At 41.6% G+C, this 11,800-nt stretch overlaps 3 protein-coding genes across 3 annotated transcripts; 2 read left to right on the top strand and 1 right to left on the bottom strand.

The window, feature by feature from the left end:
* The first annotated feature begins 1,192 nt into the window (after window positions 1–1,192).
* LOC119727378 (perlucin-like protein) lies at window positions 1,193–3,434 on the top strand. The gene is made up of 2 exons (XM_038199247.1): window positions 1,193–1,631; window positions 2,646–3,434. Exons 1-2 carry the CDS (start codon window positions 1,351–1,353, stop codon window positions 2,875–2,877), a joined length of 513 nt encoding a protein of 170 aa, XP_038055175.1. The 5' UTR covers window positions 1,193–1,350; the 3' UTR covers window positions 2,878–3,434.
* Window positions 3,435–6,337: 2,903 nt separating this feature from the next.
* On the bottom strand, window positions 6,338–8,273 carry LOC119728721 (perlucin-like protein). Its single transcript, XM_038201065.1, has 2 exons — window positions 7,896–8,273; window positions 6,338–7,185 (listed from the first exon to the last, which is right to left on the bottom strand). Exons 1-2 carry the CDS (start codon window positions 8,174–8,176, stop codon window positions 6,945–6,947), a joined length of 522 nt encoding a protein of 173 aa, XP_038056993.1. The 5' UTR covers window positions 8,177–8,273; the 3' UTR covers window positions 6,338–6,944.
* A 671-nt stretch (window positions 8,274–8,944) lies between these two features.
* Window positions 8,945–10,850, top strand: LOC119727230 (perlucin-like protein). Its single transcript, XM_038199096.1, has 2 exons — window positions 8,945–9,292; window positions 10,531–10,850. Exons 1-2 carry the CDS (start codon window positions 9,012–9,014, stop codon window positions 10,769–10,771), a joined length of 522 nt encoding a protein of 173 aa, XP_038055024.1. The 5' UTR covers window positions 8,945–9,011; the 3' UTR covers window positions 10,772–10,850.
* Window positions 10,851–11,800: the final 950 nt, after the last annotated feature.

Below are 11,800 nucleotides of genomic sequence, written 5' to 3'. Positions count from 1 at the left end.
CTGGCAGCAGGTGGTGGATTCTCCATTATCACACCTCGGTTATCTCATCAAATTTGACAGTCAATGATACGGTGTGCTAAAGAAAGATTAAATACAGAAAATACGAGAAACTAAATTGTCAAACCTTTTTCACTCAAGCCCTCATCAAACAGTTTACTCAATTTGCAATTACACTCCCTTCCAAACCTTACTTGTACTACTGGACTGACTTGTATTTCCTTTTGATACAGCTGGCATATATGTTTGCATGTGTCAGAACAAACACATTTTGAGGGTTTTCAAAATAATACCCGCGATTTTTTTTGTTTTCTTGCGAGGGACGGGGACAAGGTGTAGCTCTTGCCTTCTAATTCGCAATAGATTCGACAACGAGAACGGATGTTTTCTCATCACGTAGCTCAGAAGACGCGTGCTATAATCGTGTTTCATATACACCTTCTGTCAATACAAGGAAGAACATTTATATAGAAGACTTCAGTTTAACAATATTGACCTGTCATGATATGTGACATCCAAGCCTGGTCCCGAAAGCGATCTAATTCTGTATAATAAAATGAAACAACACTCAACATTTACCACCACCAAAATATGAGAAGTCTGACGAATAAACTGGACTGCTTTCATAGTGTTTGAGTCAGCAGCTTTTGTCCGTTTGGCAAGTACATGCGGAATCCATGCCTTTTAATAACCGAAAATGTCGCTGGTTTTGTTGTGAGACTTTTGATGACAAAGCCCAATAGAAGTGAATAAAAAAACCTCTAAATTAGTGACTAGATTAAAAATCTGTCAAACTTCAATTTCATTATCAACCTCCAGACGTCATCTTTTTATTATCAGTGCTTCGCCGCCAAACCCAGCGAAATAATTTTGGGACTCTCTTCAAAGATGGAAGAACACATCATCTGATGACAGTTTTTATACTTTTGTTCACTCCGTGACAGCCCCCGCTTACATTTTTGATTGTATCCTTAAACTTAATGCCTAAAGATTTAAAATATGAAAAAAGACTGGAACTTAAACTGATAGCCGCTGTGCGCTGTGTTCGCCATGTTTTTTGGACGTGTGTCTGATTTGCAAATAAAACACCCTTTCATCACCCATCTTTTTTTTTAAATTGCCATTTGTATATTATCATTACCTGTCACTCAGAGGTGAATCCGTAAGTTGATTAAAATACAGGAGGACAATAGAAAGTGATGCCTCCAGGTCGTCTTATCTATTGTCTGCCTTGATACCTGGATCCGCCATTGCTGTCAACCACACATGGCGAGGATGGTCTAGACGCTATAAAGAACCCACTGGTTTTAGGGATTCTGGCATTCCTTTGCTTACACCAGCCAAGGCGAAACCATGATGAATCGAGTTCTCATTTTCAGCGTGTTGATGGCCGCTCTCTGCGCCCTGGCCAGCGCCGGCTGCCCCGAGGGGTACACCCAACGCGACTGGCCCAACCAGCACGGGAACTGCTACAAAGTGTGGACGACCCCGGAGTGGTGGTTCTATGCCGAACACTTCTGTCGAGTGGACGGGGGCTGGCTGGCTACCATCAGAAACGAGGAGGACAGCATTTGGATCAACAATTTCTTCGTCGACCACAGGGGTCACACATGTATCGATTGGTACTGGGTTGGGTAAGTCAGGCAAAAATTCCTTCGGTTGTCCGGACAATCCTGCATGTAAATCAAATTCTGAAAACTGTCTCGAAAACACGCGCCCTAACTACGTGTTACTGTTCACTGGGAAAAGGTATACTCACAAGCAACTCTAAATGATGAGTGCTTTACTAGTTACTCTTCGACGCTGTACTGATTGAAACCGCAGTAAAACGTGTCCCGAGATGAGAATTAATACAATTATCCAAATTCTTCTTCAGGTAGGCATATACTTTTACATTTCCCGCATGATATCAGAAAAAAAGAGAACAATATTCAATAGAATACTCCAGATTGGCGCTAAAGAACAAAAGACAAAGAGGTAAAAGAGACAGATGTTTAACACGCGAATGAAATGTTTGCAGAAACACCGTGTGGGGGTAATACTTTTCAAACTGAGTAAAATGGTTCTGAAAAGAACCAGAGGTTGTCGACGTTCCGATCAGTATGGTCTGACCGTCTTTAGGAGAGTGCCTAAACTCTAAGAAAGTAAACACCTGAGTACCAAAATTAATGCGACTATTATAGACGAAGTGTGCAGTTACATGGGTATATAGCTGGGAGCTTAGAGCAAGTTTGATGTGCCCATTGAAGTGGAACAGTACTAGGACTGCAGTCTCTGTAGAGGGACTGGAGGCTATAATGATTAAGATACCCATCACTCTGAGGTGATAGCAGAGGACCTAGAGGAGACCCCTTAGTCTGAGGTGATATAGCAGATGACCTAGGGTGTAGAAGACCCATCAGTCTGGAGGAATGGGAGCCAGATGTCGTTGAGGTGAAACCCGATGTCTTGCGGAACTGTGTTGTGCTAGCGGATCTGGATTGGCTCCTCGTATGCGTCTGGGGGTGCCAGAACTTTGTGATCGCTGGTGCGGGAATGTTTGCAATTTGTCAAAATCTCCTAGTCCATGTGCTCTGAGCTCGCTCATTAGTATCTCCACCATGCAAAGCCAAAAATCTTACTTTTGACATGTGTTTGATTTCTGACAGGGGTGATGACATATTGAGAGAGGGGACGTGGCGATGGCAAGATGGCAGCAAGGTCATTTACACAAACTGGTTCGCCGGCCAACCCGACAACGGTGGAGAAGAAGAAGACGGCATGATTGTTTACGTCGGCTCCAGAAAGTGGAACGACAATAGTACGGGTCGAGCGGCAGCCTGCTTCGTGTGCGAGACATACCCGACGGAGAGGCAGTGTAGTATCGTGACTTCAAATTAAACCTTATAGATCTGAACACACACTAAATCAGAATTCGGAAATTCATAATGATTAATATATAATTTTCAGAACCCTATACGCGGCTACTTTTATTGAAATGAATTTGTAGGGATTGTAATTTCCACATCTTCCTTTGAAACCAAGTCATTTTTTAAAATTTATTTCTGGTCAGATCATTTTGTCTTCTTCCTTATTGCTTGGCTTATTAATATTGTACGTGCCTCCACAATATTGTATTTTGCTTTCTGTTATCTGATTGTTTCAGTGTGGAAATAAATGCAAATATTGAATTGAACTGAATTGAATTCAATTATCAATTTCACAGTGCGCGCGAAGCGTGTTGGATTATCATATATCATTATACTCGACTTTTGACATGACCAGAAATGGGAGCAATGTGTACCTGCAAATCTATGTAGATTTTCTTTGTCATATAGAAAACATTGCTGTGTTTGAATTTACAAAGACTTTCTGGATGATTCCATTTCAGCTGATGAGAGAGTACCAATGCATAAACCAGACAATTCACTGTACACGACAGAATTGATAGAATTTTTGTTAAAAAACGAGTTTGACAGAAACTTTGACAGAATGGATTTTTTGGCAGATTTCTGGCAGAATTGTGCAAAAATGGTTATATGACAGCAAAACAGCAAATTTGAACCAAAAAGTGTACATTTGTTAAAAAAAGCTTCAATCCTTTCAAACAAACCCTTGCATAATGGGACAGGTTGGCTGGTCTAGGTGCTGAGGTTCATTGGGAAATGGACTTCGTCGTGGCCGGATCCGCATTTTGCCAAAAATTTAACAATAATTTCGCAACATTTTTATGTGACTAGATTGTTTATTACGTAATTTGAATCTTAATTAAGGCAATACTACCAATCTACATAGACAATACTACCAATCTAAGTGTTATAGTGTATTTCGAGTAATTCTGGGGAATTTGGCAGCTTTTTGATGTGCATTTAGCAGAATTTGGCTCTGACCTTACGGTCACCCTGGCGCTTTCCTTTCTGATTAGGCTATGTCACTTAACAATAACTGCTGTAATGTGGGATGCCGTTTTGAACAACAGAAGCGCTATACGCCCCGGCCGAGGGTGTTCAAAACGTACTATCCCACATCATAGCAGTCAACAATTGTGTTGTTTACATACCTCTGTCTAGGATCCTTTGATGTAAAAATCACGAAAACAAACAGCAAACACAATGAATCGTGACAATCGAACGTCAACTCACGTTCATGTCGCGTGCTCGAAACAGCTGATCGTCTGCTAATTCGCTGCTCCCACTCAAGTGTGAAAACATGGTGAAAATAGTGTGGGTACCAACGATACTTGTAAGCAAACGTACCGTAGCACACTCCCTGTGGGATAGTCACCACGTACACGTGATCGTTCTAGACCAATGAAAATACAGTATTCAAGACAGAGGTAAAAACAATTATAATTAGCACACACACGAGAAATTTAACGATGTTAGGTACAAATACCGTGTATGCTGCCACCAAGTGTTGTGAGGCCACCAGTTTTGGTCACGAACCAAATATTATCCGTCCCGATGGCGTTGTTTAAAAGTCTCTTTAAAAGAAAACATGTCTCTGTCAGATTTGTGTTCTTGTACTCTCTGATCCAACATGAGTTCTATTTTAATTTTAAAATTAAAATGTTTCATTTTGACGTGAATAAACGAAACTGTGGAAAGATGCTGATAATTAAATCGCCCAGGAATGGCCAAAGCTCACCACTGGTGTTGTTTGTAGTTCATTTCAAGATTTTTTTCAGTAAGTATTTCCATAAATGGTTGGAGATTTCTGACATCAACCACCCAAAAATTAACCAAGCTAAATAACATTACAATGCGCCATGAAAATCGGCGTATAGTTTCCAGGAGGTATAATAATGACCAGTTTTGAAGAGAGCCCCCATTTGGAGGATGGGTAACAGCCCCCCGCCCCCCCCCCCCCCCCCCCCCTCAGTTCTTTATTTTACGGAGGCCAAGTGTTCGGAAAAAAAGTCTGCATTTCGGCGCGGATGTGCGGTTCCTCATATCCCCCCCCCCCCCCCCCGACACCAAAAGCTGGATATGCTACCGGTACTGAATACGTCATAGGGACAGCCTGCCGGGTTAATAGGGGGTACACAGTATTGTGTAATAAAGTGTTAATAATCGTCGAATTTGAACAGCGCCCCCATTGAATTTTCAGAGCCAAGTGTCCGGACAAAAAGCTGTCTAGATTTTAGCATTTGTGTTTGCTGATGACCCCCCCCCTGTAAAAAATTCCTGGATCCACCCCTGCTGGTGGGTAATTTAATTGCAGCCGCAGCCAAGTCATTAATGGACTGATAATACTCGTTGTTCGGACAAACAATGCCCTCTTAAGTTGGGTGTCGAGATGTGCGTCGGGGATTTCATCATCGTCTTATAATGTATACTTAAAACTGGTGCAATTTCAGCTCAGAAAATTTCGCGGATGCAATTCTGTAAAATGAAAAGCTCTCTGATCGGAAGGCGGTGCTGTACGCGTATAAAACTATACCTTCGGATTGGCCACTGATTTCGGTCTTCATATTTATCAGATCCTTCAAAATACAAATACAATGAGACATGGCCTACCGAGAATGTTGATGGATGTTTCAGGAAATTTGAGCTATCCATCCGTTTATAAAAGTGTCAATTCTGGTGTAGTAAACTTTGCGAGAGTAAACTCGCTCACCGCAAACACTATTTACGCCGCCATGCTTGTTTGATGGCGTAATATGCCTCGCTTTGATTTTCAAGATGGCGTACCCTGATAAAGGTATATTCCCAAAATATATACATTAGGCCCATTTAGCTCCACTCCAGGCCTAGACAACTTAACGGTAGTGTAAAGGCCAGAGAGAATAATTGAATGCTGAGCGGGGGGGGGGGGGGGGGACAAACTGTACTTATAAAATATAAAGGACCCTATTTTTTTTTTTAAATGTATTCGACCGGGTATGTCTGCCTCGTCTATGAGTGGCTCGACTAACGGTTGAAGTTTGGAAGGTTGGAAGTTTTATAAATACTTTTGTTACGTCCATTGAACATGAAACATCCCCTGGCTGAACTGTGTTTTTAATATCAGGTTTGTTTCTAACAAGACGGTTGCAATATCGCTGGTATTCGTTGTCAGCATCATTCCAGTGATTCCAATAACGGTTGACGTGAATACGCAATCTTCATTGAAGTTGTTCGGTTCGCCAGGCCCCCAATTGGTATTCGTGGCAAAATCTGTGGAAGTCGAACTGATTAAACTTGGATCTCATCAAACTTCGGCCAATTCCTGCATTAATGGTAACCCGTTAGTTTTCTAAATAGCAATTTTGTCATTGAAGGGAATTACAAATAACACCATTTGAGAGCTTTGGCTGCGTTGAATTAATGATCAAGTTTCTTTTATTTACGTCAAATCAAACACAAGATTAAAGCTCACGATAAATCAAAATAGCAGTTGATTTGGTTGAGTGATCACAAGAACAACACCTTCGCTGACAGAGGTTTGGTGCTTTAATTAGGCCTCGAAAAGGGCGCTATCGGGACGGATATTATTTGAATCTGGTGGTTTGTGACCAATCTGGTGGCCTCTCGACACATGGTGGCAGCAAACACGGTAGGTACACTTCGTCATTTCTCATGTTGGCGCTTAATTAATGCCGTAATCGCCTTTTCACAAAGGAAAAGGTCTTCGTGAACACTGTAAAGTATAATCATTGTCTTCATTCCAGGCAGCGCTTTTAACCCAACAGGCTTAATGGTAAGCATTACGGAAAGAATCTGCAGTTTTTCAGGTAAACATTGTCCCAGTTTCTTGGTGTCAAAAAGAGAGTATATCCAACACGCTTCACAGTGAAAATGGTGTTCTAAAGTTTGTAGGAAACTAAGAAAGATGTGTGAACTCTACAATCCTTGTCATTAGGGTATTCATAATGATAGGCTTAGATTCTGAAAACTAATATCAATTATTATTGATCATTATACATTTTCGAACTCTGATTTTTTTTATTATCATTACTTCTTTGTCAAGGTGAATGCATTTTAATTCTAAGACACAATACTACACTGCCTCTCCGTCGGGTACATCTCGCACACGAAGCAGACTGCCGGAGCACCTGTTCCAAAAATTCTATCGTCGTTCCACTGTCTGGTGGCGCTGTTCACTATCAACCCATCTTCGTCTCCCGGCCCGTAGTTGTTGGGTTCGCCGGCGCCCCAGTTGACGTAGTTGGCCACGCTACCATCTTGCTGCCATCGCCAAGTGCCTTCATTAAGTGCGTCAGTACCCCTGTCAGTTTAGTATATACCGGTAATATTGTTAGGGTTTGTTGTGGTCAATTCGCTAATATCAAATTGATATTTATTTTAAAAAAACGTTGAATTGGATCACCCCGACGCGAATTTCATCTTATGAATAGGAATAGGGCCATATAAGGCCTATTGTTTAGACTCTAGTAATTAATTTCATTCTCATCATAAACGATATTGTTATAGGCCTACCTCTGTCTTAAAAACTATATTTTCAATGGCCGAGAACGATCATGTGTTCAGTTTATAAAAAAAAAAGTCGTGGCACACTTCCTGGCCCCGTGGGATATCACGTACGTGATATACACAAGGAGTATGCCATGACTTTACGTACGGTGTGAAACGCTTGTGTCGTTGGTGCCCACGCTATTTTAATATGTTTTCACACATGAGTGGGAGCAGCGAACTAGCAGACGATCAGCTGTTTCGAGCGCGGTACACGACATGCATGTGAGTTGATGACGTTCGATTGTCCCTTGTTGCGTTTACTGATGTTTGTTTTCGTGTTTTCAAAGTCCAAAGAATCCAAGACAGAGGTAAAACAAAACAATGGTGGACTGTTGTGATGTAGGAAATGACGTTTTGAACACCCTTGGGGATCGAGCACAGCACCCGAGGCGAAGAACGTCATATCCTACATCACATCAGTCAACAATATACTGAATTATCAACCGAAGTTGTTAGACTTACCCAACCCAGTACCAATCGTGACACGAGTAACCTCTGTTTGAGATGAAAAAACTGTTGACAAACGCACTGTCTCCCTCGTCTCTGATGGTGGCCAGCCAGCCCCCGTCTGCTCGACAGAAGTGGTCGGCATGGAACCACAGTGCCGCGTTTTTGAAAAGTTTGTAGCAGTTCCCGTGCTGGTCGGGCCAGTCGCGTTGGGTGTACCCCTCGGGGCACCCGGCGCTGGCCAAGGCGCAGAGAGCGGCCATCAACACGCTGAAAATGAGAACTCGATTCATCATGGTTTCGCCTTGGCTGGTGTAAGCAAAGGAATGCCAGAATCCCTAAAACCAGTGGGTTCTTTATAGCGTCTAGACCATCCTCGCCATGTGTGGTTGACAGCAATGGCGGATCCAGGTAGATACAAATCAAGACAGACAATAGATAAGAAGATCTGCAAGGTGTCCTTTTCTATTGCCCACCTGCATTGAAATCAACCTAGGGATTCGCCTCTGAGTGACAGGTAACGATAACATCCAAATGGCAATTCCAAAAGAAGGATGCCTTATGAGAGTGGTTTCATTGCAAAATATAGTATCGTTAGACACACGTCAAAACCACACGTTTATTACCACGCCGCAGCCGCCAATGCCAATCTCTTTGAGTTTTGTTTCTTATGGTTTGGCCTTGTACTGATAATCATGACATCTGCATGTATGTTGATATTGAAATTGAAACTTGGAAAGGTTTCTAATTTACTCTGGAAGTAATTAACTAGTTACCTGTAATTTTGGTATTCTCTTCAAAGAGATGCGGCGTGGTAATCCAACGTGTGTTTTTGATGTGTGTCTAATGATTTTGCCGATAAAATCACTCTTCACCATCTTTTCTCAATTGCCATTTGGATGTTATCATCACCTTTCACTCAGAGGTGAATCCGTAAGTTGATTAAAATACAGGTGGACAATAGAAAATGATGCCTGCTGGTCTTCTATCTATTGTCTGCCTTGATTTGTATCTACCCAGATCTGCCATTGCTGTCAACCACACATGGCGAGGATGGTCTAAAAGCTATAAAGAACCCACTGGTTTTAGGGATTCTGGCATTCGTTTGCTTACACCAGCCAAGGCGAAACCATGATGAATCGAGTTCTCATTTTCAGCGTGTTGATGGCCGCTCTCTGCGCCCTGGCCAGCGCCGGGTGCCCCGAGGGGTACACCCAACGCAACTGGCCCAACCAGCACGGGAACTGCTACAAAGTTTTCAAAAACGCGGCATGGTGGTTCCATGCCGACCACTTCTGCAGAGCAGACGGGGGCTGGCTGGCCACCATCAGTGACGAGGACGACGGTGCGTTTGTCAACAGTTTCTTCATCTCGAACAGAGGTTACTCGTGTCACGATTGGTACTGGGTTGGGTAAGTTTTAGGCTGTAGATTGAACAACTTCGGTTGATAATCGTGTATGTGAATGAATTAAAGTTTCTGAAGTCTGAACAATTATTGCCCTATTTCTATTTATAAGCTGAAAATCGCGTCGGGGTGATTTACATTCAATGTTTTGCTTGGGCAGGACATAGTCGGTTTACCGGTTCAATGATTATATAATTATTTCGATGAAGGGCCACAAGCCAATGTTAAATCTACTATAGATATAATAGTAGAGCTTAAAAGCATACAGCATTTTGTTTTTGAGCTTCCGGACCCCTCCGTGACACTTTCATAGACATTTTCAAACGGGGTTGTCCTTTCTCTTTCTATAATTTTGACGGAACGATTTCTAACCGTAACCATCCCCAAGACACGTTCATGTTGGAATTTTATTTTAGCATTTTGCAAGACAAATATGATGAGAAATTAGTTTGAGATCGGTAAAATCAAATTGTACTTATGACATTCACATCCGAATGTTCGTACCTAGGTCTCCTTGTTCGATTCCGTTTGTTTTCAAATCGTGTACTTGCGTGAGAACGAAAATGACAATCACGCGCAGATTTACCAACCTACATCCGATGGATTCTAGATTTACTCGGTCTTGCTTGAATACAGTTCTTATCAATGGCCATTAAACATTTGTTTGTAAATGAGAATTAGTCCCTAAGTTAATTAAAACAATATTTTTGTGTGTCGAAGGAGACATTTTAGTCTCTTATTTAAGTTTCAGTTATTACCCATTGACCACCACAACATTATTGCATCTTTGTACGAGTGTACGACTTTCACTAGTTCACATGTATTTTCGAAAGTGCGACGTCAGTGTTTGGCACGACATTTTTCTTTCAGGTCATGCAATGTTCAGTTTCCATCAATAGACCTGAGACTTAATTCACGCTTTGTTTACATGTGCGCTTTCCTATGTGGTAGACGGTCCCTATTTCGTCTGGCGTCCCGACTTCGCTCCCATAGTAAATCGCATATGTAAAAAAAAGCCATTACGTCATTAGGACTCAGGTCTATTGAGGTGCTAGTAACAATTTTACCAAGGTCTTTTCCCGAGGGTGAATTTCTTAAGAAATAAATCTCCGACTTTTATACGCTAATTTTCCTATTCGAGGGGTCCGGAAGTGCGCCACCACGGGTCGACTTTCAGGCTCTATTGGTAAAGGTATTCAACTCAGTGGTAACTCTGACGTCATGATTTTATACTTAACTGACAGGGGTACTGACGCACTGAATGATGGCACGTGGCGATGGCAACAAGATGGTAGCGTGGCCACCTACACCAACTGGGGCCCCTATCAACCCAACAACGATGGGGACGAAGATAGTTTGATCGTGAACAGCGCCACCAGAGAGTGGAACGACGACAAAATGTACAACTTTGGACTAGGTGCTCCGGCAGTCTGCTTCGTCTGCGAGATGTACCCGACGGAGAGGCAGTGTAGTATTGTGGCTTAGAATTGAGCTGTACACAGAAATAATAATAACAATATGAAATTGGAATTCGAAAATATAATGATCAATAATAATTGATATCAGTTTTCAGAACCTTAGCCTATATTTATGAACATCCTAATGAAACTATTTGAAATATCAATTTGAAATATCCATTTGTCAGGAGTGTAGAGTTCACAAATCTTTCTTTCCCCGAAACTTAACACCATTCACTGTAAAGTGTGTTGGATATGCTACTCTCTTTTAGGCACGAAGAAATGGGACAAAGAAAATGTTTACCTAAAATAAAATGTAAATTATTTCCGTAATGCTCCCGTTTATGCTCTTTGGTTGTTTAAAAGCGCTGGCTGGAATGAAGACAATGATTAGAATGTACAGTCTTCAAGAAGACCTTTTCCTTTCTGGTGAATGACGTCACTTATTAAGCGCCATGACCTGAGAAATGACGAAGTGTATCCGTACCGTGTTTGCTGCCACCATGTGTCGAAAGGCCACCAGTTTTGGTCACAAACCACCAGATTCAAATAATATCCGTCCCGATGGCGCCCTTTCCGAAACCTCTTTAATTAAAGACACCAAGCCTCTGTCAGCAAGAGTGTTGTTCTTATACTCACTGAACCAACAAAAAAAATTATTTCGATTGATCGGGAGTTTCAATCTTGTGTTTGATTTAACGTAATAAAATAAACTTGATAATTAATTCAACGCAGCCCAAGCTCTCAAATGGTGTTATTTGTAATTCCCTTCAATGACAATATTATTATTCAGATAACAGTAAGAATTTCTAGAAAAGTACCAGATAAAAATTGTGAAAAGAAATCACAAAACTACATACTTTCATCACATAACAAAAAAATGGCATGATGGTGCCACCAAAAGCCACGAAAGTCGTCAACCACCATTGCTGAAGTGTATTAGAATTCTTCTGGTTACCTTTCTGTCTCTTCCTTACGCAAAACACATGAAAGAATTAATAAAACAACAACACAATTTTAACCCACACAGTTATATAGGCTCTAGGTCTACATGATA

Source organism: Patiria miniata, unplaced genomic scaffold (genome assembly GCF_015706575.1).
Source record: "Patiria miniata isolate m_02_andy unplaced genomic scaffold, ASM1570657v1 HiC_scaffold_20, whole genome shotgun sequence".
In the NCBI taxonomy this organism is placed as follows: Eukaryota; Metazoa; Echinodermata; class Asteroidea; order Valvatida; family Asterinidae; genus Patiria; species Patiria miniata.
Note: the sequence above shows the minus strand (reverse complement) of the source record. Positions and strands in the feature narration are given on the sequence as shown.